The 18,310-nt window shown below is 43.4% G+C and overlaps 1 protein-coding gene across 1 annotated transcript in view; it reads left to right on the forward strand.

The window, feature by feature from the left end:
• Window positions 1–18,310, forward strand: part of CPZ (carboxypeptidase Z) — a 353,734-nt gene that overhangs the window by 255,211 nt on the left and 80,213 nt on the right. The window contains exon 7 of the mRNA XM_078678537.1: window positions 13,388–13,546. Within this exon, the coding sequence (XP_078534663.1) occupies window positions 13,388–13,546 (159 nt within the window). The remainder of the gene's footprint in view (window positions 1–13,387; window positions 13,547–18,310) is intronic.

Raw genomic sequence — 18,310 nt, forward strand, 5'->3', positions numbered from 1 at the left:
ATTGAGTTTACACAAGACCTTCATTAATGTCTACTGTGTGTATATAAGATTTATTTACAGTTGAAAGATTTTAGTTCAAACGGCAAATACACCCATATTACTTAATACCCAACTAAATACTGAATTATACAGTTAAGGCACACTGAGTCAGTACTCAGATTGTGTAAATATCCTTTTGGAGAGGGAGCATCGAACACAAACAGAACAGTTGTAAATATATTAAAGTACTAACTTCAGGGTCCTTGCTAAATTCCATGTACTGCTCATACACTCTTACAATGATCATAAAGCTCTAATGATAGGGAACCTCTAATCACACCTAGTGGCAAAATAATGAAGAATGTATAGTTTGTAGGTAGTCATTGCTTGCAAATCTCTGCAGATATAGACTCTGCTTTCAGCTGGATCATAAATCTCCCCACCCAGTTAAACATTGGATGATAAGGGGCATATTACCAAGTGCCATTATCGCCGCTTTAGCAGGACTTTTTCCCGCTGAAGCGGCGATAATTTTATCGCCCTATTACCAAGCTGTCGCTAACACCAGTTAGCGACAGCTTGTAGGCGATAGAGGGCATTTTGGGGCCCACTTTGCATGTCAGCGATAATTATCGCTCATGACATGCAAAGTGGGCGTGCCAAAATGTCAGCGACAGAAAACAGTCGCTGCAATCACTATCGCCTATGATCAAAACAGGCGTAGTTTTGGAAATATTCGCGCTAAGCGCGAATATCTCCAAAAGCTAACGCCTGCCCTGACCAGTTCTTAGCCATGTTATCCAATGAGAGGTGGATAACATGGCTAAGAGCATTGTCACGGTAATGCCTGAATATCGCTGTATTGACAGCGATATTCAAGCATTTCGCCTGTTTTTTATCGCTCCTGAGATAAACCTTGCTATTAGCAAGGTATCTCAGCGATAAAAACAGCTGAAGGGCGGCGATATAAATATTCCCGCTAAGCCAACACAGCGATAATTATCGCTAGTTGTTGGTAATATGCCCCTAGGTGCTTGTGAACACCGAATAAATATAACAAACAGCAAACACTACACCAACAACAGTATAATGGTCACCTGAATGATGAGGGGACATGGCATTGGAGTTTACATATGTACATGGGCGTACGGTGTTAATAGGTCAACCTTAGGGTATCATGTGGTAGACCAGGAGATCAACTCATGAGCGCACAGTGCTCAGGCCTGACCACCGAGGTCTCTTGATCCAGCTCCATTGTGATCGGCAATGTTGTAGGAAGCAGCAAGCAAGTGAAAAAAAACACTAAAAGTTAGTGTCAAATATGGATGTGCTCGCCAGGCTGAATAATAGCATCTCAACTACATTTATACTGTTGATCTTTGTGGCAGCCAAGGAAGACATTGTAAAATTACAATTTCACCCAAATGCACTTCCCTTTCCTGAAAATTACATTTGTGTTCCAAAATGTATTTTGCCTGAATCATGATTGACATTTCTCTGTAAGGGAATACGTCGCATTCAAAAGCCAATTAAAATAGGCAGGAGACTAGTTTCAGCAGAAAGATGTCTCAAGGCTGAGTCACGCATGTCCTGCTAAACATTTAGGGGCAGATTCACAAGCCCCTTGTGCCACTTTTGCGTCACTTTTCCCATGTTAAAAATTACGCAAAAATGGCGCAAGGGCGTTGTAAATAAGCCCCTTACTGCTAAAGCATGTTTCACAAAGTAAATAAAAGTGCACAAAATAGCTAAATCAGTTTTGGAGCAAAATTATGCAAATACAGTTAATGCGTAACATGTGCATCACACAAGATTCCGCGTGCATGAATAAAATTGTGCTGAGCACTACTCATCAGAGATCCATGAGCATCCATATCTGAAGAGGTTTAATTCTCACTAGCCTGCCTGTGTCTTCTGGTGAAGATGAGGGGTGTCATTCTCAGATCTTTGTAGGCACAGGACGTCTTGGTGCTGACTGGCTGATTCCACAATGGACAAGAGCAGCAGCACAGTAGAAAAGAAAATTTCAAAAGGCCTTTCCTTTTTCCCAACTAGGAGGAATTGGGCATCGCTCAAAATCGAAGCTGTGGATACAAACCTTCATCAAAGGGTCCCTGCTGCCCGAGGTGTAGGAAAAGTTCAAGGAGCTGGTGGGAAGGTTCAGCCTTTATGCACTAAGGTGTGCAGTTTGCAGCAGATCAATGTTTAATCACATCAATTCATCTTTACAATGCAGAGGTGTCAGCCAATCAAACTAGTGTAAGTGTTCCCTTCTTAGAGAGGACACTGGATAGCTGTAGAATCAGATGATCTGAAGGTGCACGATCAACCCTCTAGTCTAATGTCTGGTGGAAAGCTGTGTGTATTCCTGTCGCACATTCAAAACAAAGGAAGACCAGGAAGGAGAAGTGTGGTGTGTGGTTATCCTCAGTGGGCACCACTAATACTACATCTTGCAAGCACCATTCTTTACAAGCATGTATGCCCTTTGTCACAATTTGGACTGAATAAATCAAAGGAGTACGTCAGTAATAACTGCATACAATATTTACTAAACGGACATTTAAGACAACTACATACATGTCACAGAGGGGGACCATGTCTCCTCCAAACCAGTGCACATAATTTAACATAAGGAGGCCAGCGGAGAACTCCCCTTGGTCCAGCCAGGCAGCTCAGAAATACTAATCCAATGCCCCCACCCAGGGATTGGCCAGACAGGGTTAAGAGGGCCGCTTCCTAGAGACTACGTTAGGGAACACAATGGATATTGTGCTTCTTTTTGGCTTACAATGGTCCTTGTGAAGCAGCAGATCTCCAACTTAGAAGATCCTATGGACCCTGAGATTTACATTCGCTATCAAAAAAAGAAAAATCCAGAGGAATGGATAGGTGAAAATGAAAAATGGCGAGATAGCACAGCCTATTTACTGATACTAGAGTTTTGAAACTACAATCAGCTTGCCAAATGATCCTGAAATGCTTTCAATTCTGTATGACTTTTCATTTCAATTTAGGCATGCTCAAGTTTATTCTTTACTGAGAAGGAATCTTGAAATCATCAGACCTGGCCTGAAACTTACTTTAATAAAAAAACACATTGAGAAAGTCAAGAGTTTCCAGTTTCTTACTACAATGCAAAATTCAAAACCATGTGAGGGTTTCTATCCAACAATCAGATCAGAATTACATAGAGTATGCAAGGTAAATTTGAGACATGGGCTTTTGGAATGATCTTTTGGAATTTGTATCTATACACAGGACATACCGTGACTGTGCCTTAGACTCAGGAATCCCCATATACTGCTGTCGCTAAAAGAAGTAAAACAGGCAGACGATGAATTAGAGGAGGTTTTCCACTGTTAGAGAGAGGTTGGTATCTTAATATACAAGACAAGGAGCTTTTACAGCTATGTTATCATTCCACTATCTTGAAAAAAGAACTAGTAATAGTGTTTTCTACACTAGTTTTTGCTATATAGATTTATCAATTATGTGCTAACTCTGCACCTTGTTAATCCCCCACCTACCAATCTTAACTCTGTTGATAAAGACTGGAAGTAAAAGAAGCTGCAGGCAAACTACCCTTGCTTACCTTGCGGAAGGCCAGATAACTTGAATTCTGTTTTCTCTTGAACCCAATTTCAAGTGTTGTTCTAGAGGATCAGGGATTCTGGCTGACTTAAGTCTGCAGCAAGATAAGAGACAAGATGACATGTTGAAAGAAGAATAAGCCAGCCAACAGTACTGGCCTTTTGCTGGAGCCCATGCGGAAAGTAGTGGTTGAGCATGTCACACTGCTAAAAGGGAGGCCACAGCAGCTATAGATTTCAAGTTTGTCCCACTCAGAGTTTTTGGTGTCCAAAATCAAGGCTTAAGCAGGAACAGAAAGTAATGTTCCCAGTCTCACATTGCCAATGCTGACTACAGCTTCATGTCTTTCTCCAATAGCAAAAGGGCAGGAGTTTACCAAATCTAAGCAATATGGTGCAATACTGTCCTTTCTGCCTGACTTGGGGCTGTTTTGGCAGCCTAGCGCGAACGTAGACAATGTTGCACCTTGGTGCAAGAGTGCCTGCATTGTAGGCAGGATTGTTTTTGTGCAGGAAAGTCCACATTTCTGCACCAAAACAATCCTACAAGGTGTTTTCATCTATCTATGTGTGCTGCAGAATGAACATAAATTCTCCCCGTTATGCCTAACCTCGGGAGGTGTAAGGATTTGAGAGCCAGAGAGACGGACAGAGAGACAGACCGCCGACCAGAGCGGAGCAAAGCGGAGCAGGAGCGGAGCGGGAGGCTTGCCGCCAATACCACGATCTAAAGAACCCCCTCCAGCCCACCGGCCCATCGGGCCCCCGCAGCGCGACCCACAGTGCAGCAGGCAGTCCAAGCGGCGGTATTAACCCGCAACCTGCAGCGACGACCAAAACAGAGACCAAGCAGTCGGGTCTCTCTATTGCGCGGAGCGGAGAGGAGCAGGAGGCTCTAAGGTAACTCCGCGACCGAGAGCTACCCCGCCCGTTCGTCAGCCAGGCCCCCGAAGCGCAGCAGGCAGCCCAAGTGGCGGAAATCAGCCCGCTATCTGCCGATGACAATCAAAACGAGACCAAGCACTCGGGTCTCTATAGTGATAACGCTGTGCGTGGGTGGCCCCAGCGGCGAAGACGGCCTGCATAGTTAAAGACCCGCCATTGATCGGCGGAGAGGAGTGGAGGGAACCGAGGAACGGATCGAAGTGGACCGGAGAAAAAAGAGAAGACCTGGAAAAATACTCCGATGTGCCAGTGTTACACCAGTATCAAAGTGGCTTGAAGCACCAGAGTAAAGCCCCAGAACTGGTGGACTCCGGGACAGGAGACTGCCAATTTGAACGGGAACATCCTGCAGTAGGACGGTGAGAGGGGCACCTGGGACTCGGGGAAAGGGGTGGCGGTGATTTGAGCAGTCAGTACCACCATACCCCGCCCCAACGACCCCCCCAAAGCGCCCTACGCCTCCAAAGAGTACCCACTCAACTATTTAATCAATGCCTACAGAGATTCTAACCCCTCCTCATAGTCCATCAACCTCCTGATAGTACGTGGGGTAGTCCAAAATAACCCCCCCCCCCCCCGAGAAGGCGAAATAACAACCGCCCCAGGATAAGGTAATGGCTTACAAGAAATTGAGGTCGCGAACCATTTTCATGAAACGAATGGGAACTGAAGAGGCAATCAGAAAGTCCTATAATAAAGCGGTGAAAAGTGGACAGGTAACAATGACTCCGGCAATAACCAATTATTTTTCCTCTCTTACCATCAAAGGTCAAATAGAAAGTCAACTGCAAAAAGAGGGAACAAAACCCGAGTCGAAGGAGGGTGGAGAAGATAAACTGGGAGCTCCACAGTATGAATCAGGTGATCAAAACCTAACAAACTCCGTATTTGAACCTGAACAAAAAATCAGTCCATTAGTTAAAGAGGAATCCCCATTGGAATCTGACTCATCTGGCCTAACTACTCCGAGTCTATTAATTATCCAACGTAGTCCCGACTGTAACAACTCATGTCCAGAAACAATTGTTAAGGAGGACGATAAGAAGCTCAAACCGCACATAAGGCCAGATGAGATACTTACCAGCACACTACAAAAATCCCCGGATCAAGAAGTAGATCTTGAATACTCACCAGACCTCCATATGTTCAAATCCACCAGCTTAACTAACTATAATACTCCTGTGTCTACGTCACTTTTTATTTTGCAAGAAATCTTAGAGTCAGTCCTTTCACTCTTAGGTCACATTCTGGAGAATTCAGACCAAACTCTTGACACCCAAATAGGAATTCTAAAATTCCTAGTAGAAGAAAAAGGAAAAAAGACCACTCTGAGTCAATAAAAACACAAGAAATGCCAGTAATCATTCAAGAGGCTATAAGTAACAACAATACCACCAACACGCTGAAAGTCCAGGGAAAAAGTGAAATCTGTACTCAAACGAGAAGAAGATCATCTAAGGGACCTCGGAATAACCAGCAGGAATCAACAATATATTCCCTAAAGAAGCTCTTCAGAGAAGATCCAATTAATACTCAAAATCAATATCCTATTTTTACTAATACCAAAAATAAACCAATAACGTCCAAACCGGTGACTGATCAAGGAATGAAGGCTAATATCATCTTCGACGCCGAACAAGTGAAGAACATAGGAAAAACCAAGAAGAACCAAGAAGGAGCTGGGAAAAAAAGAGGAAAGCCGCAACGAAGAATCAAAAAGAAGAAAGCGCGTAGGCTCAAATTTCAGAAAGTTATAATCCATCCCGCATCCCAGCACGACCAAGAAGAAAGTATGAAAACACAGACTCCCATAAAGGGAATAAACCGAAACATGGTTACAAACGCAGACAATAAAACTCTTCAACAAAACACCACCTTAAACCCTAAAGCCGAAGTATTTCACCTCAACCCAACAATTATAGAGCCACGGGAGCGCTATAAAGGGCCAGAAGACCATGACAAAAATGCCCCACCCGGGGAAGAAACATCGTCAAAATACTTACAAATAACAGAGCTCTTCCCTACAGACAATGTCCCACTAAATCGAGGCAGAATCGTTAACCTTCTCCAACGTATCATTCCGCTACAAACCATAACAAGAAAAGAAATCAATCTAGTAATATTCCCAGACAAAGAAAATACCAAAATAGCGGTGGTAGTATTTTGGTCATCGGTGTTACCAGGGATCATCTTAAGAGAACAGGAGACCCTACACAAATGTGGCTATGACTTGATCCCAGTACAGGAAATCACAGTTAATAATCCAAAAAAATGGCTCAATGGACCTTTATGGATAAATCCCCATATTCAAAATAAAATTATCTACAGCACCAAAGACTCAGCAGCAAATTTAAATTTAAATCAAAATTTAAAGATTTCAGTGAAGAATGGAGAAAGAGAAGTTTGGAGCCATGACGCAGAAGCAAAGGAAGCAGCAAAATTGCTCCAGTCATGGTCATGGATCGCTGAATCATTGAACGGCAGGAAAAATGCGAAGTTTACGACTCATACCGTTTAACAACGGCCTCTCGATAACATCATGGAAAATGGCAGGGAAAACTACGGACAAAATGATGGAAGCCACAAAAAATCGACCGGACATACTGGCATTGCAGGAAACCTGGTCAACAAAACCTTTTAACCAGGACGGATACTTTGTTTATGACACCCCTGCACAGGAAGCCAAACGGGGACACGCTAAAGGAGGGATAGCTATCCTATTAAGGGATGATTATCTCTTGGCCCAAGAGATTGTTGACACAAAATCTAATCAATTCCAGTGTATAAAGATCAGGTTGGAGACTCACCCCTCAGACCCACAAAAAGGTCTATTTCTTTTCAACGTATACGTTCCCCCGATCAAAGAATGACGTCCAATTTGAGGAAATCTTTGACGCCATCCAGCAAATAATCGAAACTCAATCCCACTTGCCATACCTGATCATGGGCGACCTCAATGGCAAAATATCAAACACCGAAATATCCAACTGGGCGAACTGGTACAAAGACGAAGCCCTAGAAATTCCGGTGCCGACATTTCCGATCAGAAGCAGGGCTGACAAAAGGGGGAAAATGCTATTAGCGTCACTCCCAATACTAAATGGAACCATCTTAAACGGGAACGTGGAAGGTGACATCCCTGCATCCCACACAAGACGGGGAAACAGAACTTTTTCAATTCTAGATTATATGATTTGTAGTTTGGAGTCGTTAGAGTCCGCTTCAAATCTCCGCATCTATTTTACTGAAGAGAGTGACCACGCAATCTTGTCATTACATACGCAATGGAAAATAAGAACCTGCCTACCTAGTCATATCATGTTTAAACATAGCAAAATAGAGGTAAAAATAAATCAAAGGCGGATCTATTGGAACTCAATCATGTTAGATAAAATAACCACCTTAATCGACACAAACCATCTTTTATCCATAGAATACTCCGCTGACCCAATAACAAACTTTGAATCCTTCATCAAGAAATTAAACCAAGTCTTTCAAAATAAGCTACAACAAGCAGCACCAGTAATGAATATAAATAAAAATAAAACTTTGAATTCATCAACTGCAAAAAGATTAAATAAACTTATTAGAGCACAATACGTGGATCGTTCAATCTCAAGACAGGCAGAAATTAACAAGCTGAAAAATCAACTCAAGCGAGAAAAGCGTCGTCTAAAAAGAATAATGCAGGACAAAAACTGGGTCGACCTACAAATTGCGGCAAAGCAGCGCAACCAACGATCCTACTGGTCATTAATCGCAAAGGAGACCGGTACAAAAAAGGTCCTGCAAGCCATCCCAGTTCCCCCTCAAGAATGGGAAAACTACCTGACAGACTTGTATAGAGTAAATACGAGTAATGAAGAGGCCGATAATACTGGGAATGAAAGCGTAGGAAATAACGTTCTGATAGGAACCGCTTACCCGTTTTCAATAGAAATGCACATCCGAAAGGCAAGATCTACAGGAGCCTCCGGCCCAGACCAAATACCAATCAAGGTCCTACAAGCAGACCCCAAGGGTTGGAGTAAGATGCTCTCTCCCCTTTTTAACTTCATCTTCAAAACAGGATCAGTTCCAAAATCCTGGAAGGGGAGTATCATGATACCGATTTTTAAAAAAGGATCAAGACATCAGGCTGGTAACTATCACCAAATAGCATTACTAGATGCCACGGGGAAAATCTTCGACGCCGAACTATTGGACCAACTTAAAAATTGGGCATTTTCTCAGGATCTAATTCCCTTATATCAGGCCGGCTTCAGACCAAAACACTCGGTCGTCGATAACATCGGGATATTACAAACAATCCTTGACAAATACGTTGTAGGAAAATCCCAGCCGGTATATGCAGCATTCATTGATTTTTCAAATGCATTTGACCGAGTTGATAGACCATCTCTCTGGAAAAAACTGAGGAAGTTGAAAATCCCAGAACAATTATTACAAATTATAATCACACTACATTCGCGCACGTGGTGTCAAGTGCAAATGGGGTGTGAAAAGGGCCTGACCAACATAATTCCAACAGCAAATGGACTCAAGCAGGGGTGTCTCCTAGCCCTCTTGTTATTCTCACTATATCTTAGTGATTTGCCTCAGCACCTGCAACAAGTGCCAAGTCTGCCTCCAAAGATCGCAGCCCAAAATGTTCACGCCCTCCTATATGCAGAGGACATCGTAATGCTAGATCTCACGCCCTTTGGTATGCAAAGACTCCTAGACTCTCTGAACAAATATACCCAGGAAAACTTCTTAATCCCGAATCTCACTAAGACAAAAATAGTACCCTTCTCAGGAAGAAAAAGAAGCACCAAATTTCGCAGGAGACTCGGCGGTGGAAAAATAGAAGAGACTGAGGAATACACCTACTTGGGCAGGATTTTCACAAAGACCTTAAAAAACAATCTACAGGTTAACAACCTGACCAGGAAATCCGAGGTGCACGCCGGAGCCCTTCAAAGATTATATGCGGCCTCAGGTAACCGACATTTCTCATCCCTTCTTAAAGTATATAGCACAAAGATACCTCCAGTTTTATCATTTGCTCTGGAATATATTCCAATAAAACAGTGGTCATTTTTGGACCAAAAAGAAGGGAAGATACTGAGGAAAGTGCTGAAGGTATCACAATCCACCCCGGTGCAAGCTCTTCGTCTTGAATTTTCAATCACGAGTTCCTATTCAAGAGCTATCGCAAATGTCATCAGGTGGGCATATAACCTGCTGCACGCAAAGGATGGAACCCTTCGTTCTCTACTTAAAGCCGAGACCTTCGACTCTGATGCTTCGAAACAAGTATTCTTCAGCAGCATGTCCACTGCATTCAAACTGGCTGAGATAAATGCAAATCTGTTGCTTACCTGGACCCCATCACAACTAAAACTCTTTTTAAAATGTTTTACTCCTAGACTCAGTTACGATCTCGACTTTTCACACTGCGCCAAGTTGACTCTGTATAAAAGCTTTGCAGAAACAATCGCACCCAAGCAAGTACAACAATACATAGCTTTTAATCTCTCGCATGGCGCTAGGAGATCAATTACCCTGTTACGACTCGGCACTCTACCAGCGCTATCTCTAACATCAAGTTGGCACTCAAATGGATCTTCATTATGTAACCTCTGCCACGGAGGGGAGCAGGACGTAGAACATCTCTTATTCGCATGCCCTAATCAAAAAGTAGTGGCAGCTAGGACAAAACATCTGTATCCTATATACATTAATTGCCGTATTACTACAGTAAAGGACTTGATCGCTGTATGCAAATTTCCCCCCAACGAATTAGTTTGTAATTTTTAAAACCTTTTTTAGCTTTGTACTAACATGTAAAATTTTAAAAAGTACTTGTAACTGGTTTTTATAGTATAACATTTGTGGTCCTCAGTAGAGTACCAAAACAAATAAAATAAACTTGAAACCTGAAACTTGTGTAAGGATTTGATGCTTTCTCAGAATTACATCATTTTACAAATCTGAGGCAGAATTAAATTTCGTGTGTGTTTCATGGGAAAACCACTGTAATGCTCATGGAACACCTCATGAAACAGAGTAAGGCAACACAGTGATTTGCTGTGTGTCTCCCTACTCATGATGTATGAGGCCACTCAAAGCCATGCAGGGTGGCCACTGCGTGGCTTCATTACTCTTTATGTTAGACCTGCATCATGAATGTACCATTTTACGTGGAGAAAAAGTGACGCAGGGCTATCATAAATAAGTCCCCAAGGGCTCTGTTTAGAATTTGGTGACTGGGATACTCCCTAAATATGCAGCAGGTAGCCTGTCTTCCATATTACAAGTGACATAGACTAAAATGCATTTGTAATATAGCAAATGAGACATCCGCTACATTTGTGATGGAGCATCCTGTCATCCAGCTATAAATAAGGGCTTATATCTGAAGGTAAATCATTTGATGCAGTAAACTGCAAGCTAATACACCTCCTCAATTCTTTTCAGTCAGCATGAAAAGGACATATGACCCTTTCTTTTGGAATGTCAATTGTTTTCTATGGATATCCATGATGCTTTTTGTTTAAACAGTTCTGACTTCTAAACCTTTCAACCAATATCTGTTAGTATTATGGTGTCATTTTAAATAACTTATATAGTTGAAATACGCTGACCACTCTTTACAATCCCTTTTGAATGGCTACGAACAAGGGGTGGTTGCCTGCAAGGAACAGAAGACGTCCATCATTGAGTTTGTATTCCCTTATGGGAAACATGTTTTTGAAAAAGCCCAGGTGCTAAAAAAAACTTATTTAAAAAAAAAAAAATCTCATTTGAGAACACAATGAGGGGAGGAGCAAGTGGTCCCTTGCATCACTGTCTACTACCCCCGTCCCGAGGCTGCTGAACAGAATTCCCCAAAGGGGACGCTCTCCAATGCCTCCCCTTTGTGAATAATTTACCACGTTCTTTAATAAGTCGGTAACGTACCAATGATTACAATCACAATTGCAGTAACAAGCCACTGATACATCTCATTGTGATTCACAATAAAGAGGCGGGGAGGTGTCCCTTTTCATGTCCCTTCCTAATTGGAATTCCGAATGAGTCAGTAAAACCCTTTTTTAATTCAGAAAGATTTTTCCACATCGTAAAGGGGGTTTAGTACATTGCAAAATGTAATTCAGCAGTCGCAAATCCTCTGATTTTGTGAATCAGGGGATTTGAGATCACAAAGTCTTTTTGAGCATCTGCAAAGCCGGACTGGGAACTAAAAGCAGCCCTGGCAATTTTGTATGACCAGTTTAGGGGTGCAAGTGTGGGTTTAGGGGTGCAAGTGTGAAGCACTGCTACTTTTGTTACTGGGGACCGATATTGCAGCAAAGTTGCAAAACCGTCCCCCAATAACAAAAAAATAGCCCCCACGTTTGCAAAACCGGCCTCACCCATAGAGCATCCCATCCAAATTGTTTAACTTTGTTGTGGCTTTTCCTTTGCTCTCCCCTTTACTCAACAATCTAGTTTTGCATCCTCTTTATGCAAGTCATCTTCTACTTGGTTTTTCTAAAGCTTTTCCCATATGCTTGTTGAAAATGACGTTTTCCTCTAACTTGTAATCCACTTCTGAAAACGTGCCCTTGGTTGTTGATAGCAAAATTCACCACTTGTTTTCTTTTGAACTGCATTAACAGTTGACCTCCAGACAATAGTCAATCCGATGTCCTCAGTGGACGTGTTCTCTAAAGAAAGCTACCCAAAAAACGTCAATTTCTGCATGTTCACGGTTTTGTCTTCAATGAAAAGTGCTGTGATTCAATTAGTTTTAGAATTGTTCTCTCATTCAAGTAATCTAACTAAACGATAATGTTTAAGGAATGAAAGCTATATTTCGTTTGGCCACTAGATGACAGTGTCGTATTGCGAAATTCCATCCTCTCAAAGTAAACCACAGTATCAGAAAGGCTTCCTGTGTTTTTTTGCACAGCAGGGCAGTGAGTGAAGTTAAAAGTGTATTAAAACATGTTGGCCAAGATTTACTATGACTTTACGTAGGAGTTGTGTAACTTGTGTGGCCCATTCCTTACGCAAAATAAGATTGGCGTTTACCAAGCCGTGCATAGCCACTTTACATGGTGTAGTATGTTTAGAATACAACAACACAGGGCAAAGCCACATGCTAACATTTTTTAAGAGAAAAGTGGAACATAAAAAAAAAAAATCAGGAAAATGTACTTTTCCCATTGATTTTTTTTTAAGCAGGTGCAATTTAAGGTGTAAGAAAGCAAAAATAAAGCAATTTTTTCACTTGAAAAATGGCGAGTCTTGCGCCTGAAACGTGTCTATTGGCATGCATGAGAGCACTGTCTTGTTACTTTGCATCAGATAGGCATTACATGGGTAGAGATTGGGTGTTCCCATGCAGCCACCCATGTATGTTGACGCAAACCCAGATTTACTAAGATTTGTAATACTACTCCTACCCTACAGAGTTGTAAGGAGGAGAAATATCTTCATTTTTCCTCCTTACTTACTCTTTCCATGTGTTCTGTATTCTGCAGCAGACATAGAAAGAGGATTATGCCTCCAAGGATTGTTTGTGCACAAAACAATCCTGCCCGTTATGCCGGCAGCCTGGCACTATCGTGCAAGGGTGCCTGAATCGGTACTAGGCAGCAAACAGTGCACCAGCACGTGAGAGCATAAATGCTCCATATATTCATAAATATAGAGCAAATCTTCTTTCTCCCTTTAACGCAACGTAGTACAGCAAGTTCCCTTGCTGCACCGCCTTGTGTGAAACAATTCTAAATGTGCTCTGTCATGCCTAGCTCTTGATAACATTGTCTATTCATTTATGTTACTAGTTACCATAGACACCAAGGCCGATTTACAGCTTCAGGTTTTGCATTTCACAGATTGCTCCAGAGACCAAGGCTGTTATGAAGTGGATGAGGTCGACGCCATTTGTATTGGGCGCCAGCCTTCACGGAGGAGACCTGGTTGTCAGCTATCCCTATGACTACTCAAAGCATCCTCTGGAAGAGAAGATGTTCTCTCCCACGCCTGATGAGAAGGTACCTCTCTTTTAGCATCCAAGTGAATTCCCATCAATAAATCTATTATTATTTAAGTTAAATGATGTTTTATGCAGGGAAAGTATTGTTGGCATGACTTCAGCTAAGAGAAAACATGCTCCTCAAGGGTTAATATAGTTTTTAGTACTAAAAATGCTGCCACATATAGTACGAATTGTCGAAATTCTGCTTGCAGTTATAATAGCTTCAGTGTTTTTATGATCATCTATTTATATTGACTGGCTGTACACAGCTTCAAATGTTACCTTGCAGAGAATTCAGACCCCTCTGATACACTTGCAACATATACATGGCTAGTGCATATGAGAGTTATAATGACAATTAGTGTACCATGTGTATGAATGAATATTTGATATGTTTCACCTTTCGTTTCTGATTGGTCGTGCTGGAAGGGTGGTGAATGAGATTTTCGTATTGGTAGATAGTTAAGAGGTGAAGGTAGGAATAGCTGATCGTACAGGCCGTATCCTATGGAAGGAAAATATGGTGGTCAGTATCCTTCCATCCTTTTTTATCCTTTTTGGGTGAGTGGTGGGAGTATGATTCTCAGAATTCCAAAAGTTTACACTCGTACATCTATAACATTCACAGACGTTCCTATCAGAAAGTAGCTCGAATCATAATCATGTCACAAATTGATTATCTGTTATGTATGCGCCCATTCGTACAATTTCATAATGGAGTGACGTCTTCTTATAGCATGCATATAATTTCAGAGACTTATTATCTCCGAATTTACAACAGTTTGTTACTATTCAAATACAAAAGTATAATTTTAAAATTGATACACAATACAAATATGGAAAATTAATTCAGTGTGTACTGCAGCATTTGTGCCATCACTACTAGAGTGACCTACTGTGTGAGCTGCAGGGACATTGGCATTACACCTGTTATTAAATGGGGAACATTAAAATATATTACCTCTCAATTAATTTTGGTTTTGCTGAAGCAGGTTAAGTAAGAAGTGGTGTCTTATCTACTTCCAGTATACGGTGACTTAGCAAAAGTACAATGGACCCTTGTTCAAGTTCAAAAATGTGTCCCTTAACCCAATAGTTTGGTAGTAACAAATATCCATAATTCAGATACAACAGGCCCGTCACAGTGCGAAGCGCCGTGTCACTGCTCCAGCTGCACTATTGATAGCTCTGCCCCACTCCTCTGAATATCCCCATTCCCTTCATCACTTCCTTTTTCTATGTATCTTTTCACCTTTTACCTTTCTCACTTTGCCACTCCCCTTCTCACTGTGCACTTTTCCCTTTCCCCGCCATTCTCCACTGATATTTCCCTTCACCACTGTAAGTTTCCCTCTCCTCTCTCTCCTTTCTCCTGCACCTCTCTTGTCCCTCTCACTATCTTTCCTGTGTCCCTATACTGCTTCCCTTTTCCTTACTTTACCCTATTCTTCTGTATCCCTACATTCTTACTTGCATTTCCACTCTTCTTTCTCTCGCTTCATGTGCATCTTGCTATTTTTCCCCTGTCATTTACTCTCTCCATTTCCACTTGTACCTCTCTCCAGTTTCCCCTTCCCTCTCTCCATTCTTCACAAATGGTTCCATTCTCCACTGTATCTATCTCATTTCCTCTCTGTTATGTCTTTCACCCCTTTAGTCCTCTTCAAGCACAATCCTTTCCTCGCTTCTCTTCACTCTACCCCGCTTTCCCTCAGTCGCTCCTGTATATTTCTACCTCTTGTTTCTATCTAGTTTACACCTTTCACTCTACCCTGTATCTCTAGGATTGTTTTCCCATTATGCCATTCTCACTTTATCACTAAGGTCCATCAGACCGCCAAACTCAGGGTGGAGGTGCAGTGGTGATCGGGGACTGCCGCACCAGCAGTATGACTGCCGTATCACGGGTATGGCGGTTGGGGCGCTTTGGGATCGCTGCAACCACCAGAGATCATCCCTGGTGGTGGCGCGGTAGTCTGGGGAAGCAATATGCATGGCGCTGCCGATGTGGCACTGCCGTGCATATTACAAGTTTCCCCACCACCAGCCTTTTCATGGAGGTGAACCCGCAGGGCCCCTTGTTGCCCCTGTAATTGGGGGTGTATGCAGTGGGGCACATATTGTGCCCCTCTGTGTGTATGCACCCCCTGTTCCTGCTGAGCATGTGCTGCTCAAATCCATGCCGTGCAAGATTGTGCATTTGCGGCCTTGCAACAGTGCAGTTCTAAGGCTCGCCTATTAACCTCTAAAGTGCACGACCGCGGGACTGCGACACCACCTGCCTCCCAGACCAAAAATTAACTCCTTATCTGGTAGGCAGGCAGTGGATGGGTTTAACCCCTTCCACGGGGGCTAATTCTCCTGCGGTGCGGGAGGAGGGGCCGCGTGCGGCGCTGCTGTGCTCATGGCGAGCCCAGCTCGTCATGCTGCGCAGTGGAGCTGTGCTCATGACGAGCTGAGCTCATTACGACTATGCCCACTCCCATGGAATGCCCGCACAGGAGGGGAATTAACCCTGTGTGGGCCATCCGCATAGCTGCCAAGGTTTGAGATTGCCAAGTGTGACATTTTGAAAATTTCTGTGTAATTATGAGTGACATTCCAATGACTATGAGTGACACTTTTAGCAAAATCAAGCAATGAAGACTTGGAAAACATATTAATAACAGAAATTACACCCATTTGAGCAACAAGACGCTCTAAAATGATGTTAAAACTGATGGAAAGCACCAGAAACTGAAGCATCTACAGGCCTGCCAAGTGTCACGCATTAGGCGTGACACTAGCGCATTTCAGTGTGGTAATCCGCATTACCGCACTGAAATGCATTGTCACGCATATCGGTGTCTGTCAGCTGTAGCTAAAATCGCTCTGATAAAACAGTGTCTGTGGCAGCGCGCCGCCGTGGCTTCCCCTTGCTGCTGCAGCAGGCGCTTGGGCTCGTAGTTGAGCTAAGTTTGCTTGCAGCACTCACTTAACTGCTATAATGTATCTTATGTTTCCAATTTACGCGGCGCGGCTCTCATTACCAGCATAACGCCATTGGGAGGAGACATCACATCCTGTCACAGCAACGCGCACGGGGAGTTTATAATTTTGCGAGCTAGAACTGGCGTCTCGACTGGGTAGTTTGCGGTGCATTTAATAGTCATGACCCGGGTCGCTGCAAATAATCATGGCGCCGGTTGAAGCGCTCACAGCCCTGTTTTGTGCAGCTCATACCAGCTCGGGCCATCGCCTCTTATCACTGTAGTTAATAATACTTCTCACCGGCTTCATTACAGCAGCCGAGCCGGGAGACGGAGAGAAGTCAGTGTTGCAGTGGCCGCCAGGACAGTCTGTTACTAGACTGCTTAGCCGGAAATCACAGGAGTCAGGACAGCTGAGCGGGCAACACCACTATCCCTGAAGGCGGGCTACACCCCCGGGCGGCAAACTCGAATTGCCCGGCCCGATGTGACTCAAGGCCTGAGTCTGCTTGCAGCCAGCATTGCACCTCTGCAGACCGGAGTCGATGCCTTCAATTATAGAGCGCTGAAACCCCAAGCCGCCAGCAATGTGCCAGTTATGGGAGCCTCTGTAATCAAGGTGAGCAAGTAGCAGGCACACTGCGCCGGTTTCAAATTTACAGAAACGTCTTTTTGTTTGTAGTGGCATGGCGCACACTATCAATGTTTTGATTAATAGATCTATCAGCTTAGAAGAGCACTAGATGCTTCAGTTTCTGGTGCTTTCCATCAGTTTTAACATCATTTTAGAGCGTCTTGTTGCTCAAATGGGTATAATTTCTGTTATTAATATGTTTTCCAAGTCTTCATTGCTTGATTTTGCTAAAAGTGTCACTCATAGTCATTGGAATGTCACTCATAATTACACAGAAATTATGAAAATGTCACACTTGGCAATCTCAAACCTTGGCAGCTATGCATCTAGTGCTCTTCTAAGCTGATATAACTATTAATCAAAACATTGATAGTGTGCGCCATGCCACTACAAACAAAAAGACGTTTTTGTAAATTTGAAACCGGCGCAGTGTGCCTGCTACTTGCTCACCTTGATTACAGAGGCTCCCATAACTGTTAAGACGCTCACCCACATTGCTGGCGGCTTGGGGTTTCAGCGCTCTATAATTGAAGGCATCGACTCCGGTCTGCAGAGGTGCAATGCTGGCTGCAAGCTGACTCAGGCCTTGAGTCACATCGGGCCGGGCAATTCGAGTTTGCCGCCCGGGGGTCTAGCCCGCCTTCAGGGATAGTGGTGTTGCCCGCTCAGCTGTCCTGACTCCTGTGATTTCCGGCTAAGCAGTCTAGTAACAGACTGTCCTGGCGGCCACTGCAACACTGACTTCTCTCCGTCTCCCCGCTCGGCTGCTGTAATGAAGCCGGTGAGAAGTATTATTAACTACAGTGATAAGAGGCGATGGCCCGAGCTGGTATGAGCTGCACAAAACAGGGCTGTGAGCGCTTCAACCGGCGCCATGATTATTTGCAGCGACCCGGGTCATGACTGTTAAATGCACCGCAAACTACCCAGTCGAGCCGCCAGTTCTAGCTCGCAAAATTATAAACTCCCCGTGCGCGTTGCTGTGACAGGATGTGATGTCTCCTCCCAATGGCGTCATGCTGGTAATGAGAGCCGCGCCGCGTAAATTGGAAACATAAGATACATTATAGCAGTTAAGTGAGTGCTGCAAGCAAACTTAGCTCAACTGCGAGCCCAAGCGCCTGCTGCAGCAGCAAGGGGAAGCCACGGCGGCGCGCTGCCACAGACACTGTTTTAT

The sequence above is a fragment of the Lissotriton helveticus genome, chromosome 2_2 (assembly GCF_964261635.1).
Source record: "Lissotriton helveticus chromosome 2_2, aLisHel1.1, whole genome shotgun sequence".
NCBI lineage: Eukaryota > Metazoa > Chordata > Amphibia > Caudata > Salamandridae > Lissotriton > Lissotriton helveticus.